The sequence below is a fragment of the Stegostoma tigrinum genome, chromosome 1, assembly GCF_030684315.1.
Source record: "Stegostoma tigrinum isolate sSteTig4 chromosome 1, sSteTig4.hap1, whole genome shotgun sequence".
Classification (NCBI taxonomy): domain Eukaryota; kingdom Metazoa; phylum Chordata; class Chondrichthyes; order Orectolobiformes; family Stegostomatidae; genus Stegostoma; species Stegostoma tigrinum.
The window spans coordinates 70859674-70886201 of NC_081354.1; the positions used below are offsets into that span (position 1 = coordinate 70859674).

The 26528-nt window shown below is 37.8% G+C and overlaps 1 protein-coding gene across 2 annotated transcripts in view; it reads left to right on the forward strand.

Moving 5' to 3' along the window:
- Nucleotides 1-26528, forward strand: part of anxa3a (annexin A3a) — a 68664-nt gene that overhangs the window by 30405 nt on the left and 11731 nt on the right. For both annotated transcript variants that reach the window (XM_048563059.2, XM_048562979.2), the window contains 6 exons: nucleotides 2784-2874; nucleotides 11652-11731; nucleotides 16396-16455; nucleotides 18194-18287; nucleotides 18367-18462; nucleotides 20457-20515. In XM_048563059.2, coding sequence (XP_048419016.1) covers nucleotides 2784-2874; nucleotides 11652-11731; nucleotides 16396-16455; nucleotides 18194-18287; nucleotides 18367-18462; nucleotides 20457-20515 — 480 coding nt within the window. The remainder of the gene's footprint in view (nucleotides 1-2783; nucleotides 2875-11651; nucleotides 11732-16395; nucleotides 16456-18193; nucleotides 18288-18366; nucleotides 18463-20456; nucleotides 20516-26528) is intronic.

Consider the following 26528-nt stretch of genomic DNA (forward strand, 5'->3'; position numbering starts at 1 on the left):
CATAATACTAGACATACTGTGACGAAGAAAATGGGAACATTTCTTCGTGGAAGAAGAGTTTTTTTGAAAAAGAGAGCAATGCATATTTAAGATGGAAGCAAACTAGGGACAGAATAGTTGTGACATATGTATGAAAATGTGTATACATTGAAGAAAGTTGGTCAGGATTTTGCATATTATTTAAATGTATCAACATATTGGAATCTAGAAATAAAGAAAATGTGGCAGATATTCCTAGTCTCGGCTATACTGGATTACATAAACACATCACACAGAACAAACATTGACAAAATAATCCATGGTGTGTGATAGACTAGTGATTATGGTGCTGGATTTGTAACCTGGAAGTTGAATTCAAATTTCACCCTGGTAAGTTGCTTTATTAATGTTGTTTCAAGAAGAAAATAGTGTCAGGTCTGACTTTTATCGAACTCTATACTCAATGTAGTTGACTCTCAACTGGCCACTGAAAACACCTTGCAAGCTAGTTGGATGTATCAAACTACTACAATGACCAATAAATGGAATAAAATCTGAAGAACCAGCTGGCATAAAAGCGACAGAGGTATACCTGCCCAATTGGCCCGGAAAAACCCTCCTCATTAATATCTAGAGACATCTGCCAAAATAAGTTGTTCCATAGTTAATTAAACATCAACTAGCCACAGCCAAACTTACAAAATCCTTTTGCTCAGACAACATCTTGGACTCATCCATCATAATCTCTATTTATGTTCTGTTCTATGTTCATGGCAGGTGCATCAGAATTGGCAGCACAGTGAGAAGGGAGTGACTATGAGAATGCTCTCTACATTGAGTCCAGTTCCATGATGCCTCATGGCATCATACTAAATATATCACATACCTTCAGCTGACTGAATACCGCTTAGAAGATGCACTGCAAGTTGCCAAGGCACTGATTGATTGCCCTGCAGCAGTCTGGACATTAATATACAGCACCAAGAGTGGCTAAATAGCTTCAGAAGTTTTTTTTCATTCTTAGGATGAGGCCTTTGCTGACTTTGGCAGCACTTATTGCCCATGCCTAACTGGCTTAAGGGTAGTTAAGCGTCAACACATTGCTATGGGTCTGGAGTCACATTTCCTTCCCTGACGAGCATTAATGAACTAGACAGGTCCTCAAAAGTAGTTGCCAAAAGATTGCCTTTCATTCCAGGTTTTATTGAATTCAACTTTCACCCTTGGCCATGGTGATGTGTGAACCCATGCCCCCAGACTATTAGCCTGGGGTTCCAGTGATATTACCGCTACACCACTGCCTTCCTGAGCTGGTCAAGACCTGAACGATCTGCCAGACTAGGCCTGCGGCAAGAAAGAACAAAACATGAGGAAATAAAAACTGACTTCAATTTGTCTTCCCTAGTCCACCTCTTGCAGACATATTTATCCATGACAATTCCGGTAGCAGTGACCACTGCATAGTTTCTGTGGTGCTTAAGACAAATATTTACACTGAAGACACTTTCCACAAAGTTTTCTAGCCACATAAGCATGCTAAATGTGATAGATTATGAACAGTTATAGCTGCTTAAAAGTGGCCAGTCATTAAACTAAAAAGCCATGAGCTATCAGCACCAGCTGAACTGGATCCACTCTCCATGGCTTGGAGTATCAGACTGATAGACCAATCTTGGTTCAAGTAAAGGATTTCTCAGACCATCCCAGGAGCATCTCCAGACATACCTAAAAGTGAGATGATCATCTGAAAAGTTTACTTACGATAAGTAACCTCATGCGTGCTGTTGGTCAAAAGTAGCATGCTGTAGACAGCCATGCAATCCTTCAACCAATGGGTCAGATTCATAAGTCCCTAAAAGCTGCCAGATGGTCATTAAGAGGCCAACTGGCTTGATAATGTTCATCAGGGAGGGATATGTTACTCCAGTTCCATGATTTGGTTGACGTTTACTGGCCTCAATATAGCCAGGATTGGACAATAGATAAAACCTTGGCACTGTCGCCTATATCCTAAGAATAAATTTTAATTTAGAGGAAATAATTTTCTGTTCATAGGACACAGAAGTATAAGGAGCAAGCAATTCACTTCATATTTTCTCTTATTCACTTGTTTGAGACAATGCAAAGTACACAGGAATAAGAGCAAGTAAATATGTTTCCATGTCTTTCTCCATACCTCTCTGCTAAAGCTATATCCATCTTCATATTGTTTGTATTTGCTAGCCTGAGCTCCAACTCAAATGTTCTTGCTGCATGTTTGTTTTAGTTTTGTAGCAAATTGTCCAATCTCATCTTAACACATCCAGTACATTAAGGATATATCAGAAGTGAAAGCACATTGTGCTAGCATGTTTAAACACCTCCATCCTCCCTACTACAATGCTCTTCGGTTATTTTAATGAACCTGTTTTGACAGGCTTCCGGTGCAGATAGGACTGACACCTGGGCTATTAGCTCAGGGGTAGGGATGCCATCACTGCAACAAAGATCCTCCAATGCTCTTTAATTTTAGTTTGGTTATTTGGTGCACTTGAATTTCATTGGTCATAAAAAGTAAAAACGAAAACTGATGTTGATGTTTCTGAAGAGTAGAGTGAAATAACAAAAGTCTTATATTACTGCTTGTACTTCTATCTGCTCGGCTCTTTTTTTTCCAGCAAAGATTACTCAGCTGTAGAAAATTCTGCACACCCCTTGAGAACTTTCAGAGTATAGGGTCAATGGAAAGAACATTGAGTAATAAACATTATTTTTAATTTAGCTTTACTTTCATTCTGAAATTTTCTTTGACTTGATTTCTTTAGGGACCTGGTACAAATGAAAGTGTGCTGATCGAAATTCTTGCTACAAGAAGCAACCAGCAATTAAAAGAAATAAAGGAAGCTTACCATTCAGGTACATGTATTTTTTTATTGCAAATATTTTGTTATGTCCAAAGACTAGATGAAAACTGCTTTCTGACACCCTTGCCAAATTCAGTGCTTAAAAATGGATTCATGGTAGTTTTATTTTCTTTACTTAAGTTGCTAGTTGGAAAAGGTGCTGGAACGATTTGGGTGGATCTGCTTTCTTCAAGGTTATTTGCTGTGATCTTGAAAGTCATCAGCACAGTTTGTTTAAAGATTAGCTCGAGAATATACTATTCAATCTGAAAATCGTATTAAGAGGTATTTGTTTACTTGAGGAACTTCAGAAGGTACATTTTATAGGTCAGCAGGCAAAATGGATGATTTGCAGAGCTTTGGGATCATTAACAATAAACTTTGCCCTCTAAACTAAGATAAGAACAAAAATAAGTTGTTCAGCTCTTTTCTCCTTTTTGGCATCTGTTCAAAGAGATCATGGTTAATATGTGGTATAACTACATATAGTTGCCAGTGCTCCCTTTTGTTAAGAGGCCTTCCAAACCTATTTTTGAAGTGGACTTACAAGCCCACTGCAACTAGAATGCTTTAATGGAATTTCTTGTTTGCGATAAAACTTTGTATCCACTCTAAACTGTGGTCGTAGCTCCTGCTGTTCTACTACACATGCATGTCTAAGTATTTAGACATTCACCTGCAATGTCAAGGCATACAAGGCTATAATCCAAGTACCAGAAAATGGGCTTAAAATAGTTAGGTAACCAAGTGTGAAGCTGGATGAACACAGCAGGCCAAGCAGCATCTCAGGAGCACAAAAGCTGACGTTTCGGGCCTAGATCCCTCTGATGAAGGGTCTAGGCCCGAAACATCAGCTTTTGTGCTCCTGAGATGCTGCTTAGCCTGCTGTGTTCATCCAGCTTCACACTTGGTTATCTTGGATTCTCCAGCATCTGCAGTTCCCATTATCTCTGATTAAAATAGTTAGGTTCTTGTTTTTTACCAGTGCCGACTTGATCAGCCAAAGGGCCTTTTTCAGTGCTATAGATCTCTTTGATACGAAAAAGGGGTTTTTTAACCTGAGTGGCCCTGGAAGAACCAAAGCTCAGGGTTAGTGAGCAGGGTTTTGATAAGCAAGTTGTCCACTTGGTGTGTTCCCCATTAGCCAATGTTCGAAATCTGTTCAGTGACTACTTAAAAGCTCCACTATGACTTCAGGCTGGATGATCTCCCACCAAACTTCCTTCTGTAAGTAGTCTCCTGCCCAATTGTATATGCCACGTCATTTCTGTTAAGGCCAATATAGAGAATTGTAAGGGATATGCAGCATCAAAATAGATAATTCAGCCTAATCAATCTGTTGCTTCGCCTCCATGTGTCGGCTTACATCCAAATCTACCATTGGAACACTTTCTTCTGCAGATGTATGTCTACCTTTCTCTTAATTGCATCTATAGTGTTTGTTTTAGTTACTTTCTATAACTATAGATCTCATGACTGTTTGGAGGTTTTTCTGAATATCCTATTGGACTTCTTGGTGACTATCTTTTATTAATGTCCATTAGTTATGATCTTTCCCATAAGTGGAAGCATTCTGCCTGTATCCACTCCATCAAAACATGTTATAATTTTAAAGGGTCATCCTTCAGCCTTTCTTTATCAAGAGGAAAGAAACCAAACTCGTCAATCGTTTTCTGATATCTATACCCATCCTTGCAAATCTTGTCCACACCCTCTCTAGTACTCCTACTTGCTGTTTTTTATGTATCGTAAATAGATCTTCACACAATACTCTGAACCAAAGTTTAATTCAGTTTTAACATAATATCCCTATTTTTGCATTCCTTTTCTGTAGAAATAAAACCTGACATGCTTGTTTATTTTAATGAACTTGATAACCTCTGGCCCAACTTTTAGTTATCAGTCAATTTGCTTTTCTACCCCACCTAGACTTGCAAGGACAAATTTATGTGATATGCCTATGTTTTCTACCTTTTTTTTCTATTCAATAAGTTTATCAATAGGCCTCTAGTAATTTTTTGCAGTGGTCCTCAGTACCAGCTCTCATTGCCAATTTGATGTCTTCTCCAAATTTAGAAACTATCTGGAATCCAACTGATGCAAATTTTCACTGACACAAGCTTCAGGTTTAGCCCTTCTCTAGGATTTTGTCAAATGTCTTCTGCAAGTCCATATTAACAACATCCATAGATATTCTTCTTTTTACTATTTTAGCCAGTTCAAAAAACTCAGGTTTGTTCAATCTGATCTACTCACTTCAAATCCAACCTGTCTGTCTGATCAGCTGAGAATTTTCAAATGTACTGTCACTGTCATCTTAATTACCCCATCTTGTAATTTCCTGACAATATACTGCAGGTTAACTGAACTGCGATAGCTTTCCATTCTCACTTATCTTAAATGGCAGTGGCTTTAGCAATTTTCCTAAGGGAAGATTACCTGAATTGATTGAGGTTTGCAAAATTATTGTTCCGCATTTGCAAGATCATTAGAACGTAAGAACTATGAGTAGGAGTAGGCCATCTGGCCCATTGAGCCTGCCCCAACATTTAATAAGATCATGGCTGATCTTTTTTGAGACTCGGTTCCACTTACCCACCTACCGCCATAACCCTTAATTCCTTTACTGTTCAAAAATTTATCTAGTCTTGCCTTAAACACATTCAGTGAAGTAGTTTCAATCGCGTCACTGAGCAGGGAATTCCACAGATTCACGACTCTTTGGATGAAAAATTTCCTCCTGACCTCAATCCTGCATCTGCTTCCCTTTATTTTGAGACGATGCCCTCTAGTCCTAGTTTCACCTGCTAGCGGAAACAACCTCCCTGCCTCCACTTTATCTATTCCCTTCATAATCTTATATGTTTCTAAAAGATCTCTCCTCATTCTTCTGAATTCCAATGAATATAATTCCAGCCTACTAGGTCTCTCCTCATAACCCAGCTCTCTCAACTCTGGAATCAACCGAGTGAATCTCCTCTGCACCCGCTCCAGTGCTAGTATATGTCTTCTCAAGTAAGGAGACCAAAACTGCACACAATACTCCAGGTGTGGCCTCACCACGACCCTATACACCTGCAGGATAGCCTCCCTGTTTTTAAACTCCATCCCTTGAGCAATGGCAGACAAAATTCCATTTATCTTTTTAATCACCTGCTGCGCCTGCAATCCTACTTTTAGCGATTTCATGCAAAAGAACACCCAAGTCCCTCTGCACATCAGCGTGCTGAAAGTTTTTACAATTTAAAAATGGTCCATTTTGCTGTTATTCCTACCAAAATAGATGACCTCATACTTATCAACGTTGTACTCCGTCTGCCAGACCTTTGCCCACTCACTTGGACTATCTATATCTCTCTGTAGACTTTCAGTATCTTCTGCACACTTTGCACTACCACTCACCTTAGTGTCATCTGCAAATTTTGACACACCACACTCAGTCCCCAACTCCAAATCATCTATGGAAATTGTAGACAATTGCGGTCCCAACACTGATCACTGAGGCACTCCACTAGCCACTGACCACCAACCAGAAAAACACCCATTTCCCCTACTCTTTGCTTTCTATTGATCAACCAATCCTCTATCCATGCCAATACATTACCTGTAATACTGTGTAAATGTATCATATGTAGCAGCCTTTGATGTGGCACCTTGTCAAATGCCTTCTGGAGATCCAGATACATCACATCCACAGGTTCCCCATTGTCCAACATGCAAGTAATGTCCTCAAAGAATTCCACCAAAGTGGTTAAACATGACCTACCCTTCATGAACCCCTGCTGGGTGCTTCAAATGGGAAAGGTTTCAAGGTTCTTGGTTGCCTCCTGGCTTAAAAATTGTCTGGGTTCTGAGAATTTACTCTGTTTTAGAGCCACTATTTGTTTTACTTTTGTTATTTGCTGACATTAATTTTGGTAAGTCCCCATTCTGATCCCATGTTTCCTTGGTATGTCCACCATTATCTTCCATTAGTGCAAATATTGATGTAAAGTGGTTGACTGTAAATGTGATGTTTTCATTGACAATATCGATTTTTTGAGGGACTCACATAATATATAAATAAATCATCATACAATAAGCATTTACTATTCATAATAATAATCACTGGTCTTTTTTCATGACTGCATTTAATTCTGAAACAATTTAATAGTGATATACCTATAGCAATTGTGATTGAAACAGACCTTAGCAACGACTGAACCAATAGACACATGCTGAAGGCTTACAAAATGTACAAATTCCTGCACGGTAGTTCTGGTTTGAATTGAGGCATGCATGTATGCTATTGTTTTTATGACAATTTTATTTAACTTGTACTCAAAAAAGCCAGTACAATTGGAAAAAGTTATATTGAAAGGTATTTGTGACAAATGGCACGTGTTCGAGAAACAATTAAATGACTGCACAAAATCTATTAGGTGAGATAACTTGCAATGCTATATTGACCATCAGTGTTTTAAATGGAGCGTCACATGTACAAAGAGCCAACAACAGCAAATGTATTGTTTTCTTTTCATTTCTTACACTTGGAAATATGAATTGCCTGACTCACTCGAATTACAGAAAAGACCCACTTTTCATAGGTCTTATGACGTGTTCCTAGATTTGATGGTTCCACTTCTGTTTTGTGTAAATGTAATCAGGGTAAATCAGTGCCAGGAAAACAAGTTAACACTACTCCTCCAAAGCTAGCACTACCATTAAGAAAAAAAAATGCCTGCAGCAATTCCAACAGTTTTGTAATGGCTTTGAGAGGGACTCAGGGTTGTTATATTTAGCAATAAAAATCACCACCAAGAACATAACATGATGGTGCTTTATCAGTTAAATCTGAGAAATGTAACACAAAGGATTTCCCAAGACTTCTCTGCCCTCATTCAAGACACTGACCTCAGTAGGCCATAAAGAATATCTGTCACTAAACCCATGACAAGAGAAGGACTGTAAGATAATAGTTATATTGAAATTATAAGGCTATAAAATTATTTTCTGAATTCCCACAATGGGAAAAGCCACAATTCATGAGTTTGGTAATGCCAATCTGTTATTGTCCATTAACTACCCACAATGTCTGAAAAAGGACTTAAAATTTTTTTTTTAAATTATGAGGATTGATGCTAACATGCTCACCCATCTGCCTCAATCGAATCTGATATGCTATTCATATGAGGAATTTATAATGGGATCAGTGACACTTTAGAGTTCTTGATCCTTTTTTGTGTCAGCTGTCATGTTAAACAGAGAGCATTTACTGAAATGTAGCAATTTGTGAAGAAACTAATCTTCGTTCTCACAATAATATTTTATAATTGGCAGAATGTGTCAATCAGTATTACTCGTATTTTTGACAAGTGTAACATTTAATGATTCAACATTACTTCTACTCCAAACACTGAAAAATGTATTAAATAAGTAAATAAAAAGGAAAAACATACTTCAGGATTCCTTAAAGTAAAAAAAAACTACTAGAATGCAGGTTTCAAAAATCTCTTTCTCATAAACACATCACAATTACTACTCATTATTTAACAAAACTTAAAATACTTATAAAGATTGTAAGCATTGATGTTGTAAAATTTATACTTGTTGATGACACTATGTGTGTTGGGAGGAGCTCCTTTTGAAGCCACATGTGTGAAAGAAGCTTGAAACAATCTTAATAGATGTTGTCAATGCTGTACGATACTTCAGGAAACATACAGTTAACAATGTGGTAATTCTCTCATTTTCTTTCAACTATTTAAACGTCATCTTTTAGCTTTCTGTGCTCTGTTCCACTTCAAGTTCCTCATTCGAAAAAACTAAGGTTCTTCAATCAGAGAGGTGTCCACTGATGATGTTCTACTCTAGGTATTTGGAGCAGCTGGCAAATGAGAATAAAATGTAGGGTAACACTTTGTGCACTTTGTGAGGGAAGTAAACCTTGCTATTTCTTTTCTAAGTTGTATGATGTCACACATTCATAGGTCCACAGGTTCCATCCACAGATGGAATCAAAAGCTTCAATGTTCAATCAACTTTATTTACATTGGTACTAATGACTCCATCTTACAATCATCAACTGGTTTCAGATCATAGCTTCTCAGAAAATACAACCTCCATTTCTCTAATAGTTCAGTGGCTGAATCCTTACATCTTCGTTCTCTTTGATCTAATTTCTTTCAATTGCTTAAAGCCGCAAGATAACTTTTTATGAACAGTTTATATTGTGGACCCTCTCTTGGCAGTAGCATTGATTTAACAATTGAGTTCAGAAATTAATTTATCTCATTCACAACACTTCCGACATTTCAGTGATTAAAATTAATGACCAAAAGTTTGATAGTGTCTCGAATCGGGCAGTTGTGACCATGCTGGTTTTGTATGGGTCTCACAACTATGCTAGCATCAAGCAAGCTTCCATGTTGGGAGTCAAGGCTTTGGAAATCTACCCTGCAGTTTTATCACGCGTAATTAGCCCAGTCAATGGGTACAACCTCTTCTGTTTGTTTCCAAATAGGCTACAGTTTTGTGCACTAATTTACTGCATATTTAGCTGCAGTTTCACTTCCCTATTGCCCTGAAAGAATTTCAAGTATTTATAAAAATGTGCAGAGACCCAGTACCAATTGGTACATTTTAAGTTGGCTGAAAGCACAAGATTGTCCGTCTCGTAAAATTTTTTTTTAAAAATAGCTTCAGGCTATAATTTATTCTAGGAGGTGATAAACCTTTGCCTCAGAACCATTTTGATACATTGTTTTTAGATTGGGATGTGACTTTTAAGTTACGTTGTTTCTTTTACATTGCTACTAAGCAATATCCGTGAGGCAAAAATAACCCAATAACTGTTTTCCACATCCTTCCTCTGCTCACAATCTTGACTTCCCTATTTCCTCTGATCTGAATTGAACCTTCTCTGCCTAAAGAATTTCAACTTCTTTTTTCAGTCGTAAATGCTTCATTTCTTTCAGCAAAATTTGAACGGTGAAATCATTCCAAAAGTTGAAAGTTTTAGCACATACACTGCTCTCACGTTCCTGACCAGGAACATTTTATACCATTGCAGAGGAAGTATGAAGCATGGTTTCTGATAATCTACCTTGCACCAACCAAAAGGGTAGTAGAAGCCTGGAACTCTTTCCACAAAAGGCTAGAGATGTTGGGGCAAATTTTCAAGACTGAAATCAATAAACTTTCATTAGGTAAAGGTAGCCAGGGATGGAGAGAGAGGAGAGTGAATTTGAGATACGCATCAGCCAGGATCTAAGAGTAAACAAGGTTGTGAAGTTCCTGTTTTAATATGTCCATGTTGATTACTTCCATCTCAAATTCTGCGTCCTTAAACTGAAATTTCTTTACACTTCCTTTTTCTTTTGTTCCTCCTAAACTGAAAATATGCTAGTGATAATAGGAACTGCACATGCTGGAGAATCCAAGATAACAAGGTGTGGAGCTGGACGAACACAGCAGGCCAAGCAGCATCTTAGGAGCAGGAAAGCTAACGTGTCGAGCCTAGACCCTTCATCAGAAATGGGGGAGGAGAAGGAGTTTCTGAAATAAATAGGGAGAGAGGGGGAGGCAGATTGAAGATGGATAGAGGAGAAGATAGGTGGAGAGGAGACAGACAAGTCAAAGAGGTGGGTCTGGAGTCACATGATGTGACTATGTTTTCCTTCACATCTACATGATTGTGCCAAGCGCAAGACTGAGGTTGATAAAAAGGAAAACAAAGGAAATGAGAAAACAGTGACAGTAGAAAGCAAGCTTAAGAGTTAAAAACTCGAAGATTACAGGATGCAGAGCTTGAGAAAAATAGCAAGTTCCACAGATCAGAGGTCTTTATCAAGATTAGATTTGTGTGGAAACTGTCATGAGTTCACTGCATAGAAAATGAAGGGGGAAAGAGAAAGTAGGATAGCATATTTTCAGGCCAAGCAGCATCTTAGGAGCAGGAAAGGTGACATTTTGGGCCTAGACCCTTCTTCAAAAATGGGGGAGAGGAAGGGGGTTCTAAAATAAATAGGGAGAGAGGGAGGGGCGGATCGAAGATGGATAGAGGAGAAGGTAGGTGGAGAGGAGACAGACAAGTCAAAGAGGCGGGGCTGGAGCCAGTAAAAGTAAGTGTAGGTGGGGACGTAGGGAGGAGCGTAGGGTAACACTTCATGCATTTTGTGAGGGAAGTAAACCTTGGTATTTCTTTTAAACTTAGTCACATCATGTGATATTATTTTACTTTCTTGAAAGATGTATGATCTATTAATACTCAAAGTATAATGAACTCAATGTCTATGAATTATAAAATTTTAATACTTTGGGATTTATTGTCCTCTTGGGTGGCATAGTGTCTCACTGCTTAGCACTGCAGACTCATGATGCCTGGGTCTCAGGCTTGATTCCAGTCTCGGGTGACTGTCTATGTGGGTTTCGTCCAGGTGTTCTGGTTTCCTCCCATAGTCAAAAAATGGAGAGGTTAGGGGTCAATTGTCTACAGTGCTGAGGGATATATAGACTCATTGAACTAGCCATGGCAAATGTGGGGTTACGGAGATAAGGGGGAAGTCTTTAGGGGGTTGGTGCAGATGCTATGGTCTCTTTCTGCACTGTAAGAAACCTATGAATTAACTGAATCAGTGTTTTTATTTTGAAATAATTTAGTTGTATTATGATTTAGTAATCTTATAATTTCTTGTTGAACTTGCTGCTAACATTAATACTAAAGTTCTATTTAAAATACATTTTTTGCAATTCTTGTGATTGTTACGAGCAAAATATTTACATTTTTCTTCATCAATAATCTTTTTATAGAATACAAAAGGGAATTGGCAAAGGATATTGCTGCAGAGACATCTGGGGATTTTAGAAGAGCTTTGCTCATCTTGCTAGAGGTATCTATTCCAATATTCTTACATTTTTCATATCTTATTGTCCTGGGGTTGGCTGTATGCTTTTATTTTTTAAAAATATGTCATATTCAGTTTATTGTAAAGATCTGACAATACACTTAAAACCAGCAGAATGTATCCAATCAAACTAGATGATGCCCTGTTCTGTGATAATGGGAACTGCAGATGCTGGAGAATCCAAGATAATAAAGTGTGAAGCTGGATGAACACAGAGGCCAAGCAGCATCTCAGGAGCGATGCCCTATTCTGCCTGGTTCTTGGAAATGAGATGGGGCAAATAGATCAGAAGTCAATGGATAAATATTTAGGAGACAGTGATTGTCACACCACAAGGTTTAGGATTATGATAGGCAATAGGCAATCTGGTGTAAGAAAAATTAGCTGGGCACAGCCCATTTCATTGGGGCTAGAACAGAGTTGGCCTGGATAGACTGGAACTAAAGGTTGATGGAAAAATCCATAACAGAACAATTGGCTACCGTCAAAGAAGAGATGGTTTGGATATAGTCAAGGCATATACATTGAAAGCGAAAAAGAGGGTGAACAGATCCAGAACTCCCTGGGTGACAAAAGAGATGGCAATAAAATAAAGAGAAAGCATGATAATGGCCAGTCTCAGGTAAAAAATAAAGTAGCAAACCTGAGGAATACAGAAGGTTCGGGGGTGGGGGAGTGAGTAAGCATATTAGATAAGCAAAAAGGGTTTATGAGAAAAGCCAAAAAAGGGGAGTCTGAAAGTCTTCTGGAGGCCCATCAATGTTAAAGGGCAGTGTAAGGAGAGGTAGGGGATATTAGGGATCAAAAGTGGGATTTGCAAGGCAAGAAATGCAAATAAGGTATTAAATGAATACATTGCATCTGTCTTTACTAAGGTAGTAGATACTACACAGGCCAAGGTGAAAGAGAAGGAAATCTGCCCTAGAAGGGATCAAAATTGATACGGAGGAATTGTTTGATAAGCTATTGAAACATAAAGTTGATAAGAAACCAGGTCCAGATGGGATGCATCCAAGGATATAGAAGAAAATTAGAGTGGAAATTACCAAGGCACTGACCAAAATCTGTCAGTCTTGGAGAAATGGAGAATTGCATACATAACGCTCTTGTTCAAAAAAAAGGCTCTAAGAATAAACACAGCAATTTCAGTCTAATCAGTTTAGCTTCAGATTAAGAGAAGCTTCTAGAAACAACTATTTGGGATAGAATTAGTATTCCGATAGAAAAAATGAGTTGTTTAGGAAAACCTGCATGGGTTTCTAAAGGAGAAATCATATTTGGTCAACTTGCTAGAGCGTTTTGAAGATTTAACAGAAACAGTCAATGGAGATGGCTCTGCTGATGTGGTAATACATGGATTTCGAAAGGGCATTAGATAGTGTCAATCTACAAAGTTGAAGGAAAGGTATTGCTTATGGAATAAAAGCGGCAGTTGTAATGTGGGTACAAGTTTGCTTATCTTATAGGAAATGGAGAATAATTGTTAATCAATATTTTTCAACATGGAGGGAGGTAGAACATAGAAAAGTACAGCACAGTACAGGCCCTTCGGCCCATGATGTTGTGCCGTGGAATAATCCTAATCCAAAAATAAAATAACCTAACCTACATTCCCCTCAATTCACTGCTGTCCATGTGCATGTCCAGCAGTCGCTTAAATGTCACTAATCACTCCGCTTCCACGACTACCACTGGTAAACTATTCCATGTGCTCACAACTCTCTGGGTGAAGAACCTCCCTCTGACATCTCCTCTATACCTTCCTTCTAACACCTTAAAACCATGACCCCTCATGGCAGTCAATCCTGCCCTGGGGAAAAGTCTCTGGCTAGCGACTGTATCCATGCCTCTCATTACCTTGTACACCTCAATCAGGTCACCTCTCTTCCTCCTTCTCTCCAGAGAGAAAAGTCCGAGCTCAGTCAACCTCTCCTCGTAAGACAAGCCCTCCAGTCCAGGCAGAATCCTGGTAAACCTCCTTTGCACCCTCTCCAAAGCCTCCATGTCTTTCCTATAATAGGGCGACCAGAACTGGACACAATATTCCAAGTGTAGCCTCACCAGGGTTTTGTAGAGCTGCAGCATAACCTCGCGGCTCTTAAACTCGATCCCCCTGTTAATGAAAGCCAAAACATCATATGCTTTCTTAACGACCTTATCCACCTGGGTGGCAACTTTGAGGGAGCTATGCACTTGAACACCAAGATCCCGCAGTTCCTCCACACTGCCGAGAATCCTGCCTTTAATCCTATATTCAGTATTTAAGTTCGACCGTCCAAAATGCATCACTTCGCATTTATCCAGGTTGAACTCCATCTGCCATTTCTCAGCCCAGCTCTGCATTCTGTCAATGTCTCACTGAAGCCTGCAATAGCCCTCAATACTATCAATGGCACCTCCAACCTTTGTGACATCAGCAAACATGCTGACACACCCCTCAACCTCCTCATCCAAGTCATTTATAAAAACTACAAAGAGCAGAGGCCCAAGAACAGAGCCCTGTGGGACACCACTCAGCACTGACCTCTAGGCAGAATATTTACCATCTACAACCACTCTCTGCCTCCTGTCAGCCAACCAATTCTGAATCCAGACAGCCAAATCACCTTGTATCCCATACCTCCTGATTTTATGAATGAGCCTGCCATGGGGAACCTTATCAAATGCCTTGCTGAAGTCCATGTACACCACATCCACTGCTCGACCCTCGTCAACCTGTCTCGTGACTTCCTCAAAGAACTCAATAAGATTTGTAAGGCATGACCTGCCCCTCACAAAGCCATGCTGACTACTTTAATCATGCTATGCTTTTCCAACTAGTCATAAATCCTATCCCTCAGAATTCTTTCCAAAACCTTGCTGACCACAGACGTAAGACTGACTGGTCTGTAATTTCCAGGGATTTCCTTATTCCCTTTCTTGAAAAGAGGAACAACATTTGCCTCCCTCCAATCTCCCGGTACGACTCCCGTGGAGAGTGAGGAAGCAAAGATCTTTGCCAATGGCTTAGCAACTTCCTTTCTCGCTTCCTGGAGCAACCTAGGATAAATCTGGTCTGGCCCTGGGGACTTATCCATCTTAATGTTTGCCAAAATTTCCAACACATCAACTTCCTCAATCTTGATCTATTCAAGGTGTCTGTTGGAGCTCCCCAGTGTCAGTATTGAGACCCCTGCTTTTCCTGATATTTACTAATCATCTAGATATTGGGGTGCAAGGGACAATTTCAAAGATTGTAGGTGATGCAAAATTTAAAAGCATTCTTAGCTCTGAGGAGGATATTTCAGAACTTCAAATCTAGATTGACAAGCTGGTAAAGTGCACAGACAGGTGGCAGATGAAATTTAACGCAGAAAAGTGTGAGGTGTGGTATTTTGGTTGGAAGAACATGGTCAGACAATATAAAGCAAGGAATTCAATAATTATGGGGGTGCTCAAGCAGAAGAAGTTGGTATGTATGTGCATAACATTATTGAAAGTGGTAGGCACAGTAAATAAAACATTTGTTATCCTAGGCTTTATCAATGGGGGCATAAAATACAAGAGCAGGAAGGTTATGCTGAATTTATACAAGATGCATATTAGACCTCAGCTTGGGTATTATGTGCTTTCTTGCGTGTCACACCACAGAGAGGATGTGCATACAATCTAAAACATTGGTTCCAGAGAGAAGGAATATGAGTTATAATGATAGGTTGGGCCCGCCGTAATTGTAGTAGGGAAGGCTGAGAGAGGACTTGAATTTTCTGAAACCTGAAAGATCTGAATAGAATACAGAGGGAGAAACCATTCCCAATGATAAAAGGATCAAGGAAGAGAAGCCATCGATTTAAAGTGGCTTACAAAAGGAGCAAGTGTGAGGTGAGAAGAAAAAAATAATCTTTTTAACAGAGTAAGTGGTTTGGGTCTGGAATGTACTGTCCAAAGTGTGTTGGAGACTGAATTAGTTGAGACATTCGAAAGGACATTGGATGATTACGTAAATAAAAGTAATGTTCAAGGGCATGGGGAAAAGATTGGTGAATATACTAAACCATAATGCTCATTGGAGAACTGGTGCCAATGAATAGCCTCCTCTTGCAGTATAACAGCTCCGTGATTCTGTGAATATGGATGATGTTGGAACAAATAAGTGCATTTATCTCACACTTCAGTATGTCCTTAGGATGTTCGATGTACTTCATGATTTTGGATTACTTTGAAGTGCTGTGCTATCTTGAGGATATTGCACAGCCATACTTTATTACTTTTAAGGTTGGAACTTGCTCATCCAATTTTTATATAGCAGGAGAATGTACAATGACATGGACTAGGAAATATGTTGTCAAAACCCAAACCTTGTTTTAGAACTTTGGATCTAAATAACCTTTTCCAGATAATTAATTCCCAAAATAAAAACTGAAGAAATCTTAGAAAAATACAGCCGGTCCATCAGTTTCTGAAAAAAGGAGGTTTTTTTGGATTTGCACCCTAATCAGAATTGGAAGATAATCAAAACATTTTATAGAACTTAAGTATAGAATAAGAGAATTAAACCATGCATTTAAGATAGCTATGGAAGAACCTTTGTATAACCAATGCTAATTGTAATGTTTAGCCTTAAGCCTTGTGCAGATGTTCTATGACATTTTAATTTTGTTTACTACCAGGCTAGGAGGGATGAAAATTGCCAGGTTGTGGATGAAAGACTTTTTAAGAGTGATGCTCAGGTTTGTTATTTTTAAATTAAGAAGTTTGATTTGGTAATGGGTAATTAAAATTATAAATGTTGCCTGAATGGTCCCTGGAGCCATAATTACACAAGTTGAATTAGTACATTCTCCAAAACTAATACATAGGCACATAGAGTTTCCCAGCAGTCTGTTCTGTCCTGAAATGTGGTTGTAACATGTTATATTTCTACTGTACACAAATTGAACGTTTTCCAGATTTCAAGACTGTATATAATGATGCAGAGAGCAGATCAGAAAAAAAATTGTGTAAAAATAGTACTGAAGTTAATAAATAATATTCATTTAAACTGAGATTGGAACTGGGAATCTTTGCAACAATACCAAATAATTAACAATATTTTGGATTTTAACTTAGCTTTCATTAAAAGTTGATTTATGATTTATTCATAAACAGGATCATAAATCATTGACTAAAGTCCTCAAAGAAATAGTAATAAACTTGATACTAGTTTTGGTAATACAGTAATTATCTAACAGCAGGAATATATATCCAGGATCAGTTTTTTTGGAAAGTAGACCAGCTTGTATTTCTCCTGACACTGATTTCAAATCATCCTTTGATTGCCTTCCTTTTACATTATGTTAAAGGCTGAATTCAATGAAATGTGAAGACATTAGATTAGATTAGATTCCCTACAGTGTGGAAACAGGCCCTTTTGCCCAACAAGTCCACATCGCCCCTTGGAGCATCCCACCCAGACCCATCCCCCTATAACCCACACACCCCTGAACACTACAGGTAATTTAGCATGGCCAATCCACCTAGCCTGCACATCTTTGGATTGTGGGAGGAAACCGGAGCACCCAGAGGAAAGCCACGCAGACACAGGGAGAATGTGCAAACTCCGCACAGACAGTCACTCGAGGCTGGAATCAAACCTGGGACCCTGGTACTGTGAGGCTGCAGTGATAACCACGGAGCCACCGTGCCGCCCTGATTGAGTGTTGTACTTATCAAACTCCAAGAATGCATAGATTGCCTCAGTTCAAAAGTTTAATCTAGTGTGGAATTAAAAAACAGAGGATGAATTTGTTTTTCATTCTTATGACAATGACAACTGCAGGGAGTGCTCATGTCAATTACCTTCACTGGCTGTTAATCAAAATCCTGAGTTAATCATCCTGGATTTATCAAAGCAAACATAAACCATTTCTTTTACATCTGGTTCCCAAGCAAAAGAAGCAGTATTTCAGTAGCATACACAAACAGTTGAAATGGGTAACAGCAATATTGTAAAAGCAGTCACACAAGATCTAAAATGTATAAACTCTGCTTCGGCCATGTTCTATAAATAAATTCACACCATTGTAACCACTTCAATGAATTTTCCTTGATATTTTGCTGATGAATTATGTAATAGGTAAAATATACTAATGTACATAGATACTAGGTGTGTTTTTCCTTCGTTACTTAATAACTGAAGGTCATTTCATTATCAGGAATTATATTCTTCAAACTCATATCTTCCTATAAATATTTAACAAATCAGCAATTATATAAATAAAATGTGTAATATCAGTTTTCATCAGAAGTCAAATTTATCCTTCACGTTCAATCCAAAAAGGTAACTTTGTTGTTCCCTTATATTAATTGTTGAATGCAGCAAGGCTGCTCCTTCCAATACATATAATTTGCCCAGGGGTTTGACTCTTAACAAACATTGTTGCTACTGAACTGAAGTTGTTCATGTAATTGTCCTGTTGTATCCTATAGGCCCTCTATAAGGCGGGTGAGAAGAGACTGGGGACAGACGAAGCTAAATTTATCGAAGTCTTGTGCTTAAGGAGCCCTGCTCAGCTACTAATAAGTAAGAAAATTATTTGAAAGTGTTTATATTTCCCTCCAAATTGGAACAAAAAATTGAATTCTGATTTTTTCTTTGGTAGCATTTGATGAGTACAAGGCAGTTACCAACAAAACTATAGAAGATAGCATTAAGAGTGAAATGTCTGGAGATCTGAAGGATTTGATGTTGACAATGGGTAAGTCAAATGAGATGTACAGAAATTTGAATGCTAGGTAATTGCATGTTATAGTCCACTCCAGAGGTTCAGGTTGTTGTGAAAGTATGCATTTTTTATATGTATTTTGTAGTTGGAACATTGTCAGCAATGATAGAGGTTCTGACTTTCTAACCAGGAATCTCCTCTGCTCTAACTGCCTGTCATGCATCTGTTTTGGAAGGATTTAGGAGTTGGTACTCAACCTGCTTGCTGTCATTTTGAATGCTAGGATCCTAGCTACTCATAATATTTATTTATGATTTAGATGAGGGAATGAAATGTAATATCGCCAAGTTTGCAGACAATGCAAAGCTGAGCAGGAGGGATCCATGAGGAGGATATGAAGATGTTTCAGTTTGATTTAGAAATGCTAAGTGAGAGTGCAAATGCATGGCAGACGAAATTCAACATGAGTATATTGAGGTCATCCTCTTTGGTGGCGAAAACAGAAAGGCAGATTATTATCTGAATCACATTAGTTCGAAAAAGGGGGAGATGTAATGAGACTTGGGTGTCCTTGTACACCAGTCACTGAAAGTAAGCATGCAGGTGCACCAGGCAGAGAAAAAGGGAAATGGTATTTAGAACTTCAGAATGAGAGGATTCAAGCAGAGGAGGAGGGATATCTTGCTGCAAATGTATGGGACATTTTGCGACCACACCTGGAGTATTGTGTGCAGTTTTAGTGCCCTTATCCATGGAAGGATGTTCTGGCTTTGGAGGGAATAAAACAAAGCTCTACCAGGTTTATTCATGGCGGGGCAGGACTGATGTATGAAGACACACTGGATTGGTTCATTCTGTACTAACTGGAGTTTAGAAGAATGAGATGGAACCTTGTAGAAATCTATAAATCAGCACCAGCAACCTGGCGTCACAAATTAAGGGATATGGGGTATGCCACTTATGAGGAAAAATTTCTTCACCCAGAAAATGATAAACCGGCTGTGCCACAGAAAGCTGGAAGATTGAATGTTTTCAGGAAGGACATAGATAGAGTTCTTCGGGCTAAAGGGATCAAAGGGAATGGGTGAAAGCAGGAACAGGCTACTGGGTTGGATGATCAGCCGTGATCATATTGAATTGCGAGCAGGATCAAAGGGCTGAATATCTTACTCCTATTCTATGGTCCGATTTTCAATGTTTCTAGTCCAATTTGATCATCCAACCTTTTCTCTTCTTTCTTCCTCATGTGAATGAATTTTCTCTTAAATGCATTTTTGCTGTTCTCCTCAACTCCAACAATTCTCTTAGGCAAATGAGATTTCTTGAATTCTCTGTTCAATTTATTCACAAATAACTTTGTTTTGTTATCCTTAGTTCTATATTGATCCATAGCAGGAAACATTTTCTTTATAGCTAACCAATCCAAACTACTCATAATTTTAAATACAAAAACAGAAATGCGGGAAAAGCTCAGCAGGTGCGGCAGCATCTGTAAAGAAAAAAATCAGAGTTAACGTTTTGGGTCTGGTGACCCTTCCTCAGAATCTTAAGTATTTCTGTTAGGAAACTCCTCAGTCTTATTTTCTTATTGAGGAAAAAAAATCATGAACCTGTTCAATCTTTCCTGATAAATTATAATCCCATTAATGTTGTTAAAAATTTTATTTAGCCCTTCTGCGAAATCTTCCTTTCTTTTCTAAGTGGCATGACATTATGAAGTACATTTTCAGTACTGCTGGTGAGTGGTCATCTTTTGTGCCTTCTTACAGGTACATGCAACCTGCTTTGACAACAATAATAATTCCATTTCAAGGATTTAGGTCAATGTTTAAATCTTTAATTATCAATCTATTATACAAGAGGTGGAACTCTGGGTTAGATTTATTCACTAGTAGAGCAGAATATGCAATAGTTTATTTGCTGTTCGGCTGAGCTGATAAATGGAGCAAGGTATGGATGGGGGAGGAGATAAACAAAAAAGGTTTTGATATGCTCTTAAATGGTTATTTTTGTTTGCTATTTTTTAGTTAGTTGTTCAAAGTCTACACCTGCCTATTTTGCTGAAAGAATCCACAAAAGTGTAAAGGTACGTTGTGTTATTATACCCTGCATAATTTTTTTGATTCTACAAAACTCTGTTGTCTGTATTCAAACTGACACCAAGTTTACCCACCATTGCTGTGCCTGCTAACCTACTTTGTCACTTGATCAGCCAATGCCGGGATTTTGAAATTCTTATTCATGTCTTTAACTCTGTCTATGGTCTTGTTCCTCCCTTCCTCCGCAGTCTTCTACAGCAGCATGGTGGCTCAGTGGTTAGCACTGCAGTCTCACAGCGCCAGGGACCCGAGTTCGATTCCCACCTCGGGCAACTGTCTGTGTGGAGTTTGCACATTCTCTTCGTGTCTGCGTGGGTTTCCTCCTGGTGCTCTGGTTTCCTCCCACAGTCCAAAGATGTGCAGGCTAGGTGGATCGGCCATGCTAAATTGCCCATAGTGTTCAGGGGTGTGTGGGCTATAGGGGGATGGGTCTGGGTGGGATGCTTCAAGGGGTGGTGTGGACTTGTTGGGCAAAAGGGCCTGTTTCCACACTGTAGGGAATCTAAACAAACCATCAAGACATCTATGCTCATCAAATTCTGGTCAGCTGAGCACTTCCATTTTTTAATACTCTACAACTGGTGGCCTGGTCTTGGTCCACCTCAATTTTATGCACTGGAACAATTTCCAAAACATCTACGCCGCTACCTCGCTTTCCTCCTTTAGAAAACTCCTGACTACCATATTTTTTCAATAAAGATTTTGGCAATCAACCTTAATAATTCCTTATGTGACTTGATGTCAAATTATGTTTCATACAACGCCCATTAAGCAAATTTTGAGGTTTTACAATGTTGGATGCTACATAAATACTATTTGTTGTTCAAGTTTCAAAATAGGGTGAAAAAACATTTTGTTGCATGACTTTCTTCATCACTACTGCATAGCTTTTTATTTGGATTTCTTTTATTGACCCTGTCATTCATTGTGTTTGTAGAATTTCAAACAAAGGAAAACCAGTAAAATATTTAAATTTTGAACTGAATTTTCTTCTGGTCACTTAACATCTGTCTCACACTAATGAAAACATCTGCGAGGACATGGAAGAGAAAAATGTTTTTGTAAATGTAAACGAAAGGTTAAGGCATGTTAGGATAATGGGTTAAATTATCAATCTCCAGTATGAATATGTAAGTAACTATACATTCTTTTTAAATCCTACATTCACTACTAATTAATGTTAAGTTGCAATGCGACACCCTTGCAAAGATGGCCAAGATAATTACCACTTGGAGCTGTCCCCAAATGTAATATGGAGGCAAATAGGGTGCTTCTCTGATGTTTCGCCCCACTGCTCTTCTGGACAGATAATTTAAAAATCTTGCAACTTCCTGAGCGAAGAAACCTCTCATGTCAGTTATAATCGTTAACCGCTTACACTGAGGCTGTGTCACACATTTTAAATTTCCCAGATAGGATAAATAATGGCTTAGTGGCTACTGTGTCAAGCCTCTGCAGAAATTAGTACAATTGTTTGAATGGGATCAATTCATTCTTCTAAACTCCAGAGAATATAGACCTAATTTACTCAGCCCGTCAATTATGATAATCCTGACATTCCAAGAACCAATTTAGTGAGTCTTCATTACATTGCAATGTAAATACATCCTTGCTTATATATGTTGAGCATGACTGCTGTAGGTGCTATCACTCCAAATCCTTATACAATTGTAGCAAGACTATATGTTGTAGTTCAATTCCCTTGCAATAAAGGTCAACATGTCATTACTTTCCTAACTGGTTGCTGCAACTGTATGCCAGATTTCTGTGTTCTTTGTATGAGTACAGCAAAATCTTCTTGGATGTTTAGAAGTTCAAAGCCTTTTAAAAAATATTCTGCTTTTCTATTCGTCTTATCAAAATGAATACCTCATACTTCCACATTACTACCCATTCACGTAACCTGTCTGTTTCTCCTTGCAACTTCTTTGTGTTTCCCTCACAGCTTAGATTCTCACCTAACATTGTATCATCAGCAAATGTGTTCAAGCTATTTAGTGGTTAGGTTTTAGGAGGATAGAAAACATCTCTGAGACAGATTTTAATTGAAATGTTGCATGTTGGATTTCAGGATTTAAACATTTTATTAATTAAACAGCTGCTATAATGGATTATATATCCATTGTCTTTTCTTAGATCATGAATATATATTGTAAATATCTGAGATCCCAACACTGATTCTTGTGGCACTCCTCAAATTACAGTCTACCAAACTGAAAATACTTTATTTATTCCCTAATCTTCTCTTCCTGTCGTTATTCAATTGTCCTTACATGCTAATATAGTATTGCCAAATCCTGTTAACTCTTCTCTTGCATATTCCATTTTTGTGTAACACCTTATTGAATGGCTTGTAAAAATAATAGCACATTTACTGGCTCCCATTCATCTATTAGCTACACCCTCAGAAGCTCTAATAGAGTTTTCATGATTTCAGTGGATACAAATAACATGTTTATTATATTTTCTAGAATCTGGAAATGCATACACGGTAAAAGAATTAAACTACAATGTTTATGGTTCAATTTTTCAAAAAAAAATTCTCGAAGGTCAAAGATTATGACTGATACCAACTAACCTACCTTAAGTGGTCACTGGGTATTTCTACAACTAAAGACATTAAAAGTACAATTAACTCAGTTACTTGTAATTTAAATTGAACTTCTTAAATTCACTTTTCTTCCACACCTCCAATAAACTCAATTCAGATACTTGTTAAAAACTGGAATACTAACTGATTGGTCTGAGGAGTCCTTCGAAGATTTGTAAAAGGGTTGATATTTCTTAGATCTATTGTTTTGTTTCAATAGGGTTGATCCTTCAATTTCCTTCAGTGGCCTATGGTAAGAAACCCCGCATTTAACAGAGGAATCCCTAATAAGTTAGTGCGGCTATCTTGGGTCTGAACTCCCCCAGTTCTAATAGGGTTTACCTCTGGGTCTTTGTATTTTGCTTTTTCTTTCTCTGTATGTAAGACAAATCACTCCCTTACACTAGCACCCCTTTAATTAATAGACTGCTTAAATCCAGAAATCCAACATGCAACATTTCAATTAAACTCTGTCTCAGAGATGTCAAGCTGAACGACTAAATGGCTTGAACACATAACCAGGTCCTCTAATGAGCATATATTGACTTTTCTCTTAATTGTTTAACTCCCAAGCAACCTGGTCATATGATAACTTGCGGTAAGCCAGGAATTTTGCCACAAATCAGATCCTACAGAAATCCAAGGGACCATCACCCCAAGATAAAATATGTTTATATCCCCAAAGGCACATTGGCTGTCACAATTTTCTAGGCATAATGTCTATGCTCATTTCGTCTGATGTCACCATAATTTCCTAGGACATCTTTAATGATAGATTGTAGCATGTATCTAACTGTTAATGTTATGCTTTAGGGCCTTTTATTCCCAATTTTCTTCCTGTCTTTCTTGAATTGTGATATTATATTTGCTAATGTCAAATCTGATGGAACAATTCTCGAATCTGAGGAATTTGAAGAATCATAACCAGTGCATCGATCATGTCTGTAGCAATCTCATTTAGAAACTAAGATTTTGCCCATCAATTCCTTTATATTCCTTTTATATCCTTTATATTTGTCTAATACATTTCCTCCACTGACATTAATTACCTTAAGCTCTTCACACATATTCACCTCCTACTGGGCATAAAACAAGCACTCAATTCTTGTTCATAGGCTTTGTCATCTCCTCTTCCTCTCCAACAATTTATCTTATCTCTGCCTCAAAGGGATCCATATTTACTTCAGCTGCTCTGAGCATTTTTATGTCCTTGTCAAATCACTTACAATTTGCTTTTATATTTCTAGCAAGTTTACTTTTATATTGTATTTCCTCTCTTTTTATCAACTTTTTGTAACCCATTGCTGGTTTCTAAAACACGGCAACCATTTTTGCTTCTTATATTAATATAATGCTAACCTTAATTTATCTAATAGTCCCCAGGTAGATGGATATTTCTTGGTGACATTTTGTATTTTAATAGAATATGTTTTTGTTGATTTTTTAAAAAATGGTTTCTTTAAATGCTGGCTCTCAATACTTCTTTCCAATTATCAAAATTTTATGGTTTGTACACAATAACAGATTTAACCAACCTTCTTCTCAAATTGAAGTAATTGGCTTTCTTTAAGTTTAATACTCTTGGTTTGGACTGAAGTACATAATTTTCAAACATAATATGGAATTCAACTGTATTTAGGATTTGGATTTTTCCAGAGGTTCTTTTACTATGAAATTATGAATTAATCCGGCCTTATTTCACAATGTCACATTGAAAATAGCTTTACCTCTGGTTGGATCCACAAGGTTTTGTTCCAGGAAAGTTTCACAAAAGCTTTGAATAATCTCATTTTTATGTCTATGTTTGCCTACTTAGTTTTTAAAAAGTCAACATGAATGTTAAACTTGTTCATATTATTTTGTTGTCCCTGTCACAATTTTCAAATATTTCTTGCTGGTTGTTCTGTCCAACAATATAACTACTTTCAGGGATCTACAAATTAGTGATCTGATCATTGTTGTTCTTAATCTTTACTCAAACCAATTCTGTTTCATGATTCTTGGAGCCAAGAAGCTTCCTGAATATTGTCCTCATCATCTTTTACTGTTAGGGCTATTCTTACTTCTTAATACAGCTTTCTGAAACCCTGCAGTATTTATTTTTCGACCTTGATCACCATGTAACAACCATTCTGACTGGTAATTAAACAAATCATATCTCTTTGTTCGATTAATTAGTCTATTTTATATTGAATACTTTACACATTCTCACACTTGGGCCAATTAATTATATGTACTTGACCCATTTTCCTTGCCCCTCTCCCTCTACAGTTTTCATTCTCCATCCCAAATTATTGCTTTTTTTTTGAAATAATCTTTCCTTTGTGTAAATTACATCATTTGATGTTCTGCCTTACCCTTGGAAATCAAATCCATACGAGGTCTTCTAAAACTCTTGAGTTTATTCCATGTTCAGCTCTCAAGTTAATGCCTTCTGGTTAACTTAAATGATTTTTGATGTTTGTATTGATTGGCTTAATCAAACTTCAAACATTTGAATGTTAGGTACACATAATTTGTTAATCTTGCATTACAACTACTTTCCTAAATACATGAGCTTGGAAACTGCAGTTTGCAATGTTATCTTATGAATGCTAACATGAACACATGAAATTCATCTTTCTGCAATTGAACAAAGACATTAATCTGTTTGTTTAAAATGGTTTACTGCCTTCATTTAGTTGAGGAAAGAGGAATTTGACAACAGGCTACTAAGTGCCTGGGCAGAAACATGTTAACATCAATTTTCATTATGTAATCATTTGAAAATAGTTCAATGTGTGTGCCCAAGTATATCATATGTGCTGCCATTACTATAGTGTCCTATTGATCTTTTCATAGTTTAGTTTAATTTATTTCGATTTGTTTTTTTTATATATGGATGTGCTGCAATTATTACTAGCATATTCAAAAATTCTAAAAGTTAAGGAAATAAAATTGGTTTCTGAAAATTGCACAGAATGGATGATGGCAAACCAGCAGCCAGGTTCACAGTGCACTGGATTTTCTTCTTCCAATAAAAGAAAGTAACAAACCTCAGCAGAGTGTCAAGTCTGATTTGCAAGCATTCATTTTTCACTTGAGCTCAAGACCAATTTCAACTCCGATAAAGAGGAGTAAAATTTGAAAGGAGGTATTTACTTGTGCCAAAGACTAAAGATGCTCCAGTATTAAAGTTTTAAAGCAAATTAGCTTCATGCTATATACAATTGGAGACCTGTGCAAGTTTACTTCTTCCACGAAATGTCCAACTAATGCAAATCCAGCTGCATTGTCCATTTTGAGGACGGACCTCAGTTCCATTCAGCTTGTGCTTTGTATGTGCAAAAATCAGGTGGCCTGTGGGCTGATTTGGGACAACAAAGGATAGGTCAGCGAGAGGGGGTGGAGTAGACTACATCCTTATGAAA